General features: G+C 40.5%; 1 protein-coding gene across 2 annotated transcripts in view; it reads right to left on the bottom strand.

Annotated features, from left to right (window-relative positions):
• Positions 1 to 15,525, bottom strand: part of LDLRAD4 (low density lipoprotein receptor class A domain containing 4) — a 191,144-nt gene that overhangs the window by 86,963 nt on the left and 88,656 nt on the right. For both annotated transcript variants that reach the window (XM_075270710.1, XM_075270711.1), the window contains one exon: positions 7,329 to 7,463. In XM_075270710.1, coding sequence (XP_075126811.1) covers positions 7,329 to 7,463 — 135 coding nt within the window. The remainder of the gene's footprint in view (positions 1 to 7,328; positions 7,464 to 15,525) is intronic.

The following is a 15,525-nucleotide window of genomic DNA, read 5'->3' as shown; positions in this document are numbered from 1 at the left end:
ACCATTAATTCCATGGTGCTTTACATTTGGGGGATACATACAGTACACAAAATATACAGGTAGATATAATACTGACAGTGATCGGCTGGCAAAGTGGGGTAGAGGGCCCTGCCCGCGAGGGCTTACAATCTATGAGGGAAGGTGGGTAGAGACAGAAGGAGAGGGGGGAGACAGTACAGATGGTGGTGCGGTGATAGTGTTATTGGAGGTTGTAGGCCTTCCTGAATAGGTGAGTCTTAAGGGCCTTTTTGAAGCCTGTGATTGTGGGGGTCAGTCTTGTGTGTCGTGGTAGGGAGTTCCAGAGTATGGGGGATGCACGGGAGAAATCTTGGAGACTGTTGTGTGAGGAGCGGATGTGGGTAGAGCGGAGTAGGAGGTCATTGGAGGATCTGAGGTTACGTGTGGGCAGGTAGCGGGAGATTAGGTCAGAGATATATGGAGGGGACAGGTTGTGGATGGCTTTGTATGTTAGCGTTAGTAGGGCGAGGGTGTTAGCTGGGAGTCCATGCAAAGGGTGTTGCAGCAGTCTAGGCGGGAGATTATGAGGGCCTGGACGAGCATCTTGGTAGTTTCCGGGGTGAGGAAGGAGCGGATTCGGTGGATGTTCTTGAGCTGGAGGCGACAGGAGGTGTTGAGGGTTTGAATATGTGGCTTGAAGGATAAGTCAGAGTCCAGGGTTACCCCAAGGCATCAGGCCTGTGGGACAGGGATAAGAGGGGTTCCATTAACTTTGATAGATGGGTTGGGTGGAGGGGCCATACAGGAAGGGCTGAAGATGATAAACTCTGTTTTTTCCATGTTGAGTTTGAGAAAGCGGGAGGAGAGGAAGGAGGCTACAGCCGCTAAGCAATCTGGAACTCTGGCCAACAGGGAGGTAATGTCAGGTCCAGAGATGTATATTTGGGTGTCATCGGCATAGCAATGGTACCGGAAACCATAAGATTCTATGAGTTGGCCCAGGCCAAGGGTGTAGATGGAGAACAGGAGGGGTCCTAGGATGGAGCCTTGGGGGACACCTACAGAGAGAGGGAGAGGTGAGGAGGTGGTGTGCGAGTGGGAGACGCTGAATGTGCTGTCGGTGAGGTATGAGGAGATCCAAGAAAGGGCCAAGTCTGAGATACCAAGGGATGAAAGAATTTCTAACAGTAGGGAGTGGTCAACTGTGTCAAAGGCAGAGGAGAGGTCAAGAAGGAGGAGGACAGAGTAATGGCGCTTAGCAGGTCATTGGTATGTATGGGACCTTGATGGGACTTGGCAGCACTGTAAGTGACCGTCTGCTTCACCCCAAGTGTGAGAAGGAGCGCTATTGCAAGTCCTTCCTTCCAAGCATGACCAGGCTATATAATCTACATCAGACCAAGTGAAGATCACTCTGCACATAAAACGAATGATTATGAAGTCTTCCTTCTTTTGTTCCTTAGCTGCTATGGACTCCTAGTATATCTTCTCTTCTCAGCGTGTGTCTACGTCTAATATATTACTGTGTATTATCCTGTATCTGTATTAATATGCTGCTGTAACATACTGAGATTTCCCCACTGTGGGACTAGGATTATCTTATCTTAATAAAGCCGATACTGTTTAAATTAACAAAGAGTGCAGTTCTTTTAAACCAGATTATTCACTGAATCTGAGTTCTTGGTCCTTTCTACTTCACAGTGCATTTTAGGACACATTATGCTGAGCACCATCACACCTTTAGATAAGATCAACAGATGCCCTACCATGCCCCCCACAGTGTAATAATGCCCCCTCAGTCCTGGGAGGGAATGACTACTAATAGTCCATTACTCCCTGTTCTGCTTCACAGCTCCATGCTCTCTGTTCCAAACTCCATGTCATGTTGGTTGCCTGTGGCTTGCAGCCTACAAGTTAGAGGTGTAGGGCAGGAAGCCTATGGCCTACACTGGGTTCAGGACCAAGCCTGGCATCTCTTTTGTCCCAGCTCTGCAAACCCAGATATCGGAATAAGATTAAAGTTGTGGCCAAACTATAAACATAAGATATTCATACCATATGGTGGATGCTGCAGTTCAGCAGATGTGAAAAGAGCTGTTTAGCATCCCCTGAAAAATTTGAAACAGCTATTGAAATGGTCAATTCCCAAAATAAAAATCACAATTTGCCCCACAAACACTCTCCTTACAAGGGGACCACACTGTGGCTCAGTGGTTAGCACTGCAGCCTTGCAGCACTGGAGTCCTGGAGGGCATAAAACCATCTGCAAGGAGTTTGCATGTTCTCTCCGTGTTTGCATTGGATTTCCATCGCATATTCCAAAGACATACTGATAGGGAAAAATGTACATTGTGAGCTCTATGTGGGGCTCTCTCATATATAATATATTGTATATATGTATATAATATATTGTATATATGTATATAATATATTGTATATATGTATATAATATATTGTATATATGTATATAATATATTGTATATATGTATATAATATATTGTATATATGTATATAATATATTGTATATATGTATATAATATATTGTATATATGTATATATATATATATATATATATATATATATATATATATATATATATATCACACACATAAAAAAAAAAAAAATCTCCTTACACAGCTCTATAGCTTACGTATAATTTTAGCTGCACACCAAACATGCAAAATGGCACATGCAGTTTCACAATTCCACCCAATTCTGATTTTTTTCTAGTACAGTGTGTGCAATATGTGTGTGAGAAATGCTGCCATATTTGCACTGAGAAACACCATCGCACATGCTGGTGTATGAATACAAAGGGACAAGTAGTTTCCTGATAGAAAAAAAAAAAAAAAAACAAAACATTTAAGAGCGATTTGGAGGACAATGAAAAACAAAATGAAAAACAATTGAGATGAGAAAATGTAAATGCATAAACTATACAAAGATTGGGAATTTCTGAAAATGAGAATAAGGTATTATTGGTAGGGCATTAGTAAATGATTCTGAAGAACAATGCGATTATGGCATGTGAAGTGTCTCTGGCTGCGGTATATTTTCTGCTGGAACTTTAGGTATGCTTAATGCCCCTGAAGTGTGTATAGCTACACAGCTAGTAACAATAAGAGCTCTTCTCCCACAAGCACTACAAAGCTGCTAAACCTGCTAAAACATCTTCTCTGGATGAGTTGTCGCTGCGCAGACATCATGTTTATTAATTACCACGACCAAACAGTGAACGGGCAGCGCTAAGGGTAAGTATTCCACATACTTCACAGACCACCAAAGATGCTTCTCCGCTGAAACTTAATTGCAGCAGTAGAAGAATGGCTATTCATCATGTTCACAATAACCAAACTCAAGTTCTCTCCAGAAAAATATTCTCAAATACGGTACATTATATGCATTAAAACAATTTCTTCATCCAGTAGTGCGAATATGTAAATATTCTGCCTGATTTAAACATCTTCTGATACACAGCAATAGGTCTTATGATGCAACATACCGGGGAGGAGGGGTGTATTCTATTTAGCAGGCCCTATTTCACCACCTTCACCAATTCCAATTCTTTACACCCTTCAATAGTTGCTGTGCCACAGATTCTGGCAGAAGTAGATTTTTATTTCTGCTGTCAGGTGGGTGGTCCCTGTTCAGGACCGCCCAACTGGCAATTATCAGGACACAGATTGCTCAGGAACGGAGTGGACTAGAGAAAAAAAAAAATTCCAGCTGCTTAGGAATCATTGGAGCAGCCCCTGTTGAACAATGCAATGAGTTGGTAGAGGTGGTAAAAGGTCCTCTTTAAAAGTTGACAAATTTTGGAGTGCTTTGCAGAATAGGTCAGGGTAGCTCAGTAGCCATATACAGTAATCACTAATGCCACTTATGGGAGCAGACCGAAAATATGAGCAGGATCATAAAATTCATCTTTTTTATTGTAATATGCAGCTTGTCAAGGATTATGGCCAAGTGTTCCTGGACAACTTTACTTCTGCCTACACCAAATATGTCAAGTCTAAATAGCAGTCTGAGAAAGAGTAATGCAAAGCTCACCTAGAGCTGGAGTGTGTGGATTCTGACGAATCATTTGTATTACTTGCTTATTGCTTCACACACACTTATTTAAAGGGGCTCTATCATTGGAAAAAGTCATTTTTAGCTAAGCACATACTTGCATAGCCTTTTTAAAGGTTGTTCCACACCTACCTTTTGTATGTAAATTACATCAGTAGTTTTAGAATAAGTCCATTTTTATTCATATGCTAATTAGCCTTCTCCATGCACCCAGAAGTGTGTGTCTGCTATTCTCTATGTGTATGAGAGCAGAGAGACTGCTGTGCTGATGACTCCTCTCTCTGCTCTCACACACAGAGAATAGCAGACAGACAGACACTTCCGGTGCATGGAGAAGGCTAATTAGCATTAGAATAAACACAAACTTATTCAAAAACTGCTAATGTAATTTACATACAAAAGGTATGTGTGCAACTGCCTTTCTAAAGGTTATACAAGCATGTGCTTAGCTAAAAATTACTTTTCCCAATGGTAGAGCCTCTTTAACAGTAACATTGAAAATTTATTAAAAGCTCATTAAAATCTTAGAGCTGATAGCACTCTGTTCACAAAGTACATATTTAAATCAGAAATGAAAAAGCGATAAACAATGGGATATAAATGTTAAATAGTTATAAGTATTTGTACAAGTTTGAGATCAGACTTCAATAAACCTTGTACTGCAGGCTACATGTCCAAAAGATGGCCGCCTGCTGCTCTACTCTTCTAAAGCACGATACATACAATATTCAATATGGGCATTTTCCTCTCATCACCGAGATTAACATTAAGCTTCCCCAAGATTTTCTCCATAATTCACTAAACTTCAGAGCTACCCATTTCACATCCTAATATGGCAACATTTAAAAATCTAGATAAATGAGAGGATTAATTTTCTCTATGAAAGCAATACAAAACAGCCATTCATAGGGACAGCCAAGTACTAGCAATGTAGAGCAATGGCAGAGTATGTCCAAGTATGTAGTTACAAATCTAGCAGTAAGTTATCTTAAATCATCTCTCATCAAGATGTACACTACCCAAAAGTAACCAGAGCCTTTTTCTGGGGGAGGGAAGGCAACACCTGTTATTTACACATTTCTGCCAGAGACTACATGAAAAAAGAAAACCACCAACCATTGTTTCCTGTATAACAGGTCAAAGAGAATGAAAGTAGTTGTCAGAAAAGAACAAAGGGCCATTTGCATTTTTCCAACATTCCCCTGAAAACAAGATAGCAGTGAATGGTTATCATTTCTCTAGATTGTTTTATATTTTCCTGTGCCCAGTTACAATATATACTTTAACTACAATTATCCTGCAAATAACGTCTCGAGTACAATATAAAGATGTAAGAGTGCAGCATTTCTTGTAACATGCCCCAAGATCATATCAAGTATGGCACTAATACAACACCCTATAATAAGAACAGACAAGTGTAAGACAGTAGCGTGCCATAACAGCTAGTTTTTCTCCAAAGAAGCCTGATGTATCGATTGCATTTTTTTTTTCATAAAAGCAAGGTAAAACCTCGGTCTAGAGGATCAAGCAGAGTTCATCTATAAATAGTGTGTCCGTGAGGAATTTCAGTTCCTAGAAACCAGCAGAGAATACACATTTATATGCTAGAAAATTCACTAAAACTTTAACGGCTGCCACATCAGGAACATCATCCACTATAATATGCGGCTGGCTGCAGCAGCACTATGACCTATTAACACATTGTTTACTATTACTCGGATGCTCAGCGGCTTTTAGAAGAAGTTTTATGGCTGAAAGCCTAATCATGAACAGCTCAGGCAGGAACCAATAACCAATAATGACTTCTTAGTGGAGAAGATGGATAGAGACTGGATACAAGGAAGAGATTCAAGAATGCACAGAGCAGGTTCTTAATAAACATGCACCAGACAAACAGCGAATGACTAGCACAGTGGTTAAAGGGAATATTAATCTGAGAGGCTTCACACTCATTTTTTAGCCTGATGAAATAATCGGAGGACAATTGCTGGAGCCGACAATGGCCTCCATATAATTAGATCACCGTCGCCATCTCCTCCATCTAATGCAGCATTCCATCTCCCTGCCTCATGGCCTTCACTGCGAAATGCTCTGACAGAGTTCCTTTGATAATTTCCCCATGTATAATCTTTCTTCAAGGTAACATTTCTGTAAAACCTCTTCCCCCTCCTTTATGGTATCTGCAGGTAGATAACACTACACACTTATATAAAGAGCCGGTGCTGATTTACTGGGCGTTCCAAATTATGTGCAAGTCAATTCCATATAATCGGCATTTTCTGCTTTATTAGTTGTCATCCAACTATATCCTCGACTCACAAATGTGAAATAAAGTCATCTATAAAGGTCACGCTGTTATATTTAAGAGCTCTGTAAGAAGTCTGTTAAGATCAGAGAATTTTAAGCATGGGGCTTAATGGTTTTAGCTTGATAAAGATGATACAACTTTGACTATACAGAGCACATACTTAAAAGATGGCCATACTAAATGTTGGGCAACCACCAGATAATATATGTAAAAAAAAAAGTCATGACTCCTTGGTAGATGTTGAGGGAAAGGACAATTGGCCAAGGTGGATTTTAACATTTGTCGTTCACTCCACAGCTAAGCTGCAACCAAAGGGGCTCGGTGGCAAAATATTCCATTCTCTCCATTATAGAAACACACACATATCCACATTGTGGGAGCCTCAAATGTAGCCCTGCGCTCCATCTAAGGGCCATATAGACTATTCAATCATGGCTTGGTTGATTAATAGGAAGAGAGACTTTTTTTTAAAGCAAATATATTTAGCTAACATTGTCTTGCCCTTGGGAAAACAGAAATCAGGGGAAGGGAGGAAAAAAAACAAAAAAAAAAAACACCAAATTCTACATAAATTCTAAAAATATAGCACCATATATAAAAGCCCATACATAAACACATTCACATTGCAATGAATCCATCCACATGTGTTTTTAAGGATGGAAAGTAATCTGTGAGGAACACGGGAAGGCAATCCAAGACATATAAGACTTAATGAAAAGAAAAAAAAAAAAAAAATTATGAGTGAGCATCTAAAGGAAAAAAATGACCCAACACTAAAAATCTCAAATGTAGAGACAATTTATCAAACAAGTTGTTGCCAAGTGTCACTATACCTACAGGCCCACAAATCGTACCAAATACACAAAAGTCACTTGGTTAAAATCAAGTCACTCAGTCATTTTGGCTGAAATACAATCCTACTTCTATGGACCAGATCACACAAATACAAGTGTATAGAGCAGCTATAAAAACTGCCCAGCAAAGTACTTACATGTAAATATCCCTGGTGGCGGGTGTTCAGTCGGGCAGTTTTCTTCATCACTGTTATCACCACAATCATTCAGTTGGTTACAGATCAGCGAGCCAAGATATAAGCATTTGCCACTGGTGCAGGTAAATTTGCACTCTGAAAAAAATAAAAATAAATGGGAAAATTGTCTTTATTCATATAAATGTAGGAAATTTGGTTATGTGCACCAAGTATATAAATTTTAAGTTTACTATTCTTTCATTACACTACTAAAAAAAACAAAAACAAAAAAACTCTGCAGATATCTTGGTATACAATAAATCGATCTTAGTCAATTTGAGCATGCGGATTTCAAATATGCAAACCATTATTCTTTATCACCCGCCATTCTTGAAATATTCACAATCTTAAATTTTATATTTCCATTAATTACTTCAAAACAAATGTAAATTTTGCACAAAAACTTGTATTTTAAAAGTTATTGCTACATGAATTTTAAACGTAAACATGAACATGGCTAGAGCTACTTAAATGATATATAACATAGATAATTATATGATAAACAAAAATTCAGTTTGAAGTCTAATCTGTAAAATATGGGCAAAAATTCGTTAAACATGTTCATGGTTTAAATTTCTTGGCTGTGGACTTCCGCTTATACTGAGGAGTTGACAAATCATGCTGAAGCGTCCAACAGTAGACTGCCAACATGGCTGCACTCCCCCGACCCTGATAGCGTGACTCCATCACAGAAATGTCTTGGTGGAAGCGCTCGCCATGTTCATCGCTGACTGCGCCTAGGTTTTCTAGAAAGACTATTCCACACGCATCTTTTGTATGTAAATTACCTCAGTAGATTTTGAATAAGTCTGTTTTTATTCATATGCTAATGAGCTTTCTCCATGCACCTGAGAAGTCTCTTCATGCACTGTCTCCTGTGTATACAGCACAGGCTGCTGCTGCTGACTCCTCCCTGCTCTCATACATAGCACACAACAGGGAGAGGAGAGCTGGCTGACAACTTCCTGTGCACGGAGAATGCTAATTAGCATATGAATAAAAACGGACTTATTCAAACACTACTGAGACAATTTACATACAGAAAGTATGTATGGATTAGCCTTCATAAAGGCTATGACTATGCAAGGATGTGGTTAAAAATGACTTTCAAATGAGAGCCTCTTTAATTATAATGCAATATTCTTTTATATATATCCTACTGATATTATAAATGTGAAAGTTTGTATGTTTGGAAGTTTGTGTGTTTGTATGTTTGGTCCTTAATCACGCCAAAATGGCTGAACTATTTGGCTGACATACATAGATTGCCACATACATAGATTGTGACCTGGAATAAAACATAGGCTACTTATTATGCAGTTTAGTTCACCAAACTTATGTTCAGGCTAGGCTAAAGGACCCGAGATGACATCATCACAGGTCCTTCAGCCCTTCTTGGATAGGCTTGAGCTACTGTGCGGGCAGAGCTATATCAGGGCACACCTGGGTATACTGTACATATACAGAGATGTAGAAGAGCCGAGACGTGGGCGCAGATGAATCATCGCATGCAACAATTTCATGCGTATACGCGCGTCTCTGCCAACAACATGCGGACGAAGTCGTAGGTACAACCTGATGCATGCTTAAGGCCGGGGCCCCACAGGACTTAAACGCCGCAATTTGCCCACAGCAGAGACGCTGCGGAAAAAATCGTGGCGTTTTACAGTGCAAGCAGAGTAGATGGATTCATGTGAATCCCATGTCCTTTTTGCGGATGAAATCGCAGCGCAGACATGCTGCGATTTGCAAAGCCGTTGTGGCTTTGCAAATCGCAGCATGTCAATTATATCTATGGAACGCCGGCTGCTTTCCCGTAGATATAATGTTAAGAGAAAGTCTGCAGAGGAAAACTGAACTTTCTCAAAAGCGCTGCAGAAAGAACCGCAATGCGTTCACGTGGGGCCTTAGCCTCTAAGCCTTTTTTTTCCTTGTATTGAGCACATGACATTTCTGCTAAAGGGATGACATTCTGTAATTAGAAAGATTGAAATAAGGACGTGCCTTGAGAAGTCAAGGGAGAAAAAGCATACAGATATATGTAGACAACACAATGCTTGCATTCCATGCTTGGAGAGGTGTCCTGATGGAAGATCCATCAGAGTAAAGGAAAGCCTCAAATGCTCATAGCAGCACGCGACTCTCAATAGTTATCCATGTTTAAAGTAAATTTTAGTGTTAAAGTAAGTTTTAACTTTGAGGGCCAATGCAGCTGTTACATGGCAAGGACCATGGAGAGTTCTTGGACAAAAAGACAAAGACATTGAAACCTGAGTTCAGACCTTTGTTATACTCCAAAACAGTATAAAGTATAACCAACATAATTTCCATCAGGGAAACCTCAGACAATCTGAAAGTAAGGAAAGCAGTTCTCAGATTAAGACAGCTCAGATTTTCAGCAACATAAGTAACAGCGCCAAAGTTTTCTGTATATAGTGCTGTAGCGTTGCTACTGATCTGATCTTCTAAGATGCCATTAATGACAAAGTTTTAACAAATGGTTAGTAATGACTTGCATTTTCTTATCCGTTTTTTTCCTTAGTATTCATCTTGCCCTGAGCTGGAGTACGATGCTACCAAGTAAGTGGCACATGCCCAGGAGCTGGGATAGCTTTAAACTAAATTGCACCAGTTTTTGCTGTAAATCTCTATAATTTATGAGGGGGAAGCTACAGCTCAGCCACTAAGCCAACCCCCAACTGCAATTTGAGGGACACCTTGCCAAAAGACACATTTTGGCACAAAAAAAAACAAAAAACAAAAAAAAAAACAAACACACACACACACACACACACACACACACACACACACGACAAAACTCAACGGTGGACCAGAAAAATAAAAGGCAGGAGAATAGCATTCTAAAGGCTACTCCGATGCGCTGTTCGTGAAAAAAACAGTTTAATGATAGAATCCCTTTAACGCCTTCTGAAAACAATAAGCTTTCAAATATATTCCCAAATTTTTTTTTATTTTTTTTTAACAAAATACTTTTATAGTTATAGTGTTACTTCTAGGCAATGGGGGATACACAGCTGTTTTGTAACAATACCTTTTTTGTTTAGAGATTATACGGGCATTCACATCTTGATATTTATGGTTATATTCATCAGATATGCCATTAGTACCCAATAGGCATTATGGCCAAGGTGTGATCTGTATCAGATATGGGTACCTCCTCAGGAATAACATCTGTTTCGAGAACAGGGTCCTGTTCACAAATGCACGTGAATTAGAGAGTGCTGCGCATGCTCAAGTCTCTCCATTCACTTGTATGGGATTTCTGAAAAAGTCTGAGCAGGCAGCCTTGACCATTTTCAGCAGCTCGCTTTCATTCACCTGTAGAGGTAAACAGGGCCCCAATTTTAAGACTATTTCAAGTCCAATAGGTGCAATCCAAAATTTCCAGTGCAGCTGAACCAACATTCTGATAGAACTTCATTCAGGTATCAGAACATCCAAACAAATGTTTAGGCGCACCATCTTGCTGATAAATTATTCCCATTCAAATGTATAGTATATGAACAACATGGATAGAATTTATTTTCACGTTAATAAATTTGCACTCTAGATTCCGATATGAGCACAGGCTATAGTTTTGCACCACTCTTTTTGACTCATTTAATGTTTTTTTTTTTGGGGGGGGGGGTGCAAGAAACATCTGTTTTAATATCTTATGTGCAAAAAATTACTTCCAACTGGCATCACAAAATCCAGAAATTGTGACTAAAGGCAGGACACCGTAATGATTCTCATCTGGTTAAATTGTGGTAGGCATTTTCCAGTCTGTCGCTGTTGTCTTTTCTTGCAAGTTTGTTTTTCATAATCTCCAAAAATCCTTAAGATTTAAAAAGCCATCAGGTCTTACTTGAAGGGGTTTTCCAGGATACAGTAAGTCATCAATGTGAGATCAGAGGGGGCACTGTCCTTGGTACCACCACTATTCAGAACAAAGGAGCACTACAGTCCCTTCATGTGAGATTCAGTACCAGGCACAAAGGAGACTGCTAAAGCCCTGTTATTCTGATCTGTGGTAGCTGGAGGTCCCCGCACCTATCATGGCACATCAATATAGGCCTGTGGGATTTTTTCCCCATGTAGAGAGCTAAACCATTAGATAGATAGTAAGACTAAGACAGATATACACACAATGAATAAACCAAAATCTTAAATATTGTTCTAGCATTATGACACTACACATTTACTATAGGCTGCCTGAATACTGTCTAATGCAGCAATTACCAGAAAGGAAATCACATCATGCAAAATGATAATATCAGGAGCAGAGCAATGGATTTTTCCCCCATCTGGGATAATTCACACAGCATGTAGCCTCTCCTCCCACACAGTCACATTTTATAAATAGAATTACGCTATTTTCATCTGACAGCCTCAGAAGGAAGGGGGGGGGGGGCAAAAAAAAAAATTGCCATGTTTGAAAGGGAATATGAATTCTCCAGCACAAAATAGGCAGCCATACAAATCCCACTATATGGAATCATTAACTCTACGTGGTGTCGCTCCAGAATACAGATACTTTCCAGGTATAGAATAATGGAGGCAAACTATTCAGAAAAGGCAATTTCAGAGAAAACATTTTATTTTCATTTACAATTATATGCTAGGTGAGACGTAAGATGGAAATTTAGTCTAAACAGAGAATCTATCCCCCGCCACATGAAAGTTTACTGCCGAAAAGTCATTCACTTCTAAAGGCCACTTGCTGCCATTGTGAGGCTAAACATTGGGGAAAATTCTATAAAGCACGTAAAGTAGAGCCCCAGCACCATTATACATCCCAGGGTGGTTTCCTACATCGCATTCTTAGAAATCACTTTCTTTAAGCTTTCTAAGTTTTAAGGCTTTAGGAAATTTAGACAAACTCTGCATGCTTTATATATACAGTGTTGGCCAAAAGTATTGGCACCCCTGCAATTCTGTCAGATAATACTCATTTTCTTCCTGAAAAGGATTGCAATCACAAATTCTTTGGTATTATCTTTATTTAATTTGTCTTCAATGGAAAACCACAAAAAGAATTGTCAAAAAGCCAAATTGGATATAATTCAACACCAAACACAAAAAAGGGGGTGGACAAAAGTATTGGCACTGTTTGAAAAATCATGTGATGCGTCTCTAATTTGTGTAATTAACAGCACCTGTTACTTACCTGAGGCACCTAACAGGTGGTGGCAATAACTAAATCACACTTGCAGCCAGTTGAAATGGATTAAAGTTGACTCAACCTCTGTCCTGTCCTCTGGTGCAGTTGGCTCTGCCAGTGAGACACTAGTAGAGCCGGCTGGCGGCCATAGTTCCGAGGCTGCAATTGCGCACATGCACAGTCGGCTCTACTAGTGTTTCACTTATGAGAGCCAACTGTGCAGGCATCGGAGATGACGCTGCCGAAGAAAGACTAGGAAAGAAGGGGAGGATCCAGCAGAAGATAGAGGCGTCGCAGGATCCTGTTCTCAAGCAGCAGTGGGGACGCCCTCATCACATTTTCAGTGCTGGGGCCCGCCATCATTTCTAAGGAACGGTGCGGCAGAGATCACATCTAAAGGTAAGAGACGAATAGCCTTTCTAAAGGCTATTCTGACGTCTTATCCACAGAAAAAAGGTTTTTAATGGTAGAATCCCTTTAAGTATTTAAAAAATAAAGTCAAATCACGTGGCACAAATGAAGGGAAAAAAAAAGAAAAAAAAAGTTTAAAGCTCAAGAGAACTGATGGAAAGTACAGAGCACCCTACAGAACCAAGTATTCTGAGGTTTATGTATTACATAGGCAACGTATAGCCTCTGTGCAGGTGCTGCAGAGGTAGCAGTCACTTCTAGGCTGTGGGGGTGGAGGTGGCCTTTACTATATTGGCACATGATGGGCAGGAATCGCTATTAGATTACAATGAGGTGCAGGAGATTCATATTATATCCCTGCCCCTGTGGAAGAAATAAAGAGCTCAGTTTGCAGGGCACCAATAAATGTGAATAGAGCCTTATTCTGACCTTAGTACACCTTAACAAGATATGTTCTGTATGAAAAAACTCTCTGCTAAAACCAATTAGTAACTTAGAAAACCAAAGTGGAAAAACGACTTATTTACACTTCTCTCCTATGATAAAAGTATAGATTTCACTTGAAATTCTCCAATTTATAGACTTCATTTCTCACCACTTCTGTGCTACGGAAAAATGATTTTAGCCTTTGTTCAGTGGTAGCATCTGGAAGCACAGACAACATGCTATCTGCTGCATAAATTAGCAGCCCATCTCAATGAGGAGAGCTGCAGTTTCCAAGAGTTCATCAGCACCTGCTAAATTAATTCCTACATGAAGTCCTCCAACCTCAACCTTTAAGCCCCTCACAGCACAGACCTCCACCAATCTTTACGTGTTGACAGGTCACTGAGCTACAGTCTGCAGTTCTGTCAGCTCCTAATCCATTCTGCTTACCATCTCCAACACTTAAATGTACCATATGCAAGTTTTACAGAGGAGACACGGCCAACAGCAAGGTATACAGTTCAACTACAATGCTGTGCAAAGGTTTTAGGCAGATGTAAGTGCTGCAAAGTAATAATGCTCTCCAAAATACAAGAATAGTTCATTTAGTTACATGACAAAACTTAAGTGAATAACCCAAGGGTAGGCAATTTGGCACTCCAACTGTTGAAAAACTCCAACTACCCGCAGCTGGAGTGCCAAAGGTTGCTGATCTCTGGAATAACCCAAAGAAATATAAATCATATCACTAATGGTATAGCAGCTCTTTGGAGGAAGAGTCCTGGAAGTTGCAATCTGGCCCCCACAGAGCCCTAATATCAAGTTCATTGAGATTAAATGAGACTTTGAGCAAGCCTACATACACAGAGGATCTGTGCTTCGATCTCCAAACCACCTGCAAAAAAAGTGTACCCTAAGGGTATGTTCACACACTTTTTGCAGGCGGATTTTGACGCGGAATCTGCCTACAAAAATGGCTCCCATTGACTTCAGTGGGAGCCGCTCGCATTTTTCCCCCCACTAGCTACCCTGTTTCCCCAAAAATAAAACAGTGTCTTACATAAAATTTTGATCCTAAAGACATGCTGTGTCTTATTTTCAGGGGACGTCTTATGTGCTAAGATTGTGCAAAGATTGTATAAAGAAAAACATTGCAGCCGGCTGAACGCTGTGTGCGGTGCTCTGTTTTCACAGGAAAGCCGGCTGCTGCTGTGATCCCATTATTTGTATCCACTGTTCCTGCTGCTGTGGGATGAGCTGGGAGAGTGCCCCCCCCCCCCCCTCCCCGCCGCATATGATGCTTAGTGTATGTCCACGGGTATCTCCCAGCTCATCCTACTGCAGCAGGAACAGTGGATACAATGTATTGCAGCGGTGTCAGCAGCCGGCATATCTGTGCACACAGAACATCGCGCACAGTGTTCAGCTGGCTGCAATGTTTTTCTTCATACAATCTTTGCGCAGAAAGATTATTACCGTACTATTGGGGGATGTCTTACTTTCGGGTGGTGCCTTATATTAGGCAATTCAACAAAACCTCTGCTATGTCTTACTTTTGGGGGATGACTTATTTTCGGGGAAACAGGGTAGTAACGGAAAAAAGTAGTGGCATGACCAATCTTGCCACGGATTCCACGGTTGAATCAGCCACGGCTCGAGACACGCTCCTGTTTAGGCTCATTCATCAGGCCTAATCAGGAGCGGAATGTCGATGCTGTATCAGCATCCCGTCACAGCTAGCCGCGCGGAAGATTTCCAACACCTTTTCCTCTGTGAACATACCCTACATATGGATTTGATATTTCTCTTTTGTGCACTCTCCTGATTTATTTGGTTTTCAAAAATAGAGATGTTAAAAATACACAATAAGGGAGCCTTTACACGGAATATACGCTCCGCTCATTCTGAATGTAAAAGTCGTTCAGAATGAGCGCGTAAAAACCAGCTCCCATTGACTTGAATGGGTGCCGGCATACGAGCGCTACCCATTGAAATCAATGGGAGGCTTTTTTCCCTATTGCTTTCAAAGGGTAGCGCTCATATGCCGCCACCCATTCAAGTCAAAGGGATCTGTTTTTACGCACTCCTTCTGAACGACTTTTACATTCAGAATGAGCGGAGCGTATACTTCGTGTGTAGGCTCCCTTACAGTATTTT

The sequence above is a fragment of the Leptodactylus fuscus genome, chromosome 4 (assembly GCF_031893055.1).
Source record: "Leptodactylus fuscus isolate aLepFus1 chromosome 4, aLepFus1.hap2, whole genome shotgun sequence".
NCBI classification, from domain to species: domain Eukaryota; kingdom Metazoa; phylum Chordata; class Amphibia; order Anura; family Leptodactylidae; genus Leptodactylus; species Leptodactylus fuscus.
The sequence above is the reverse complement of the archived record's forward strand: the minus strand, read 5'-3'. Positions and strand labels throughout refer to the sequence as shown.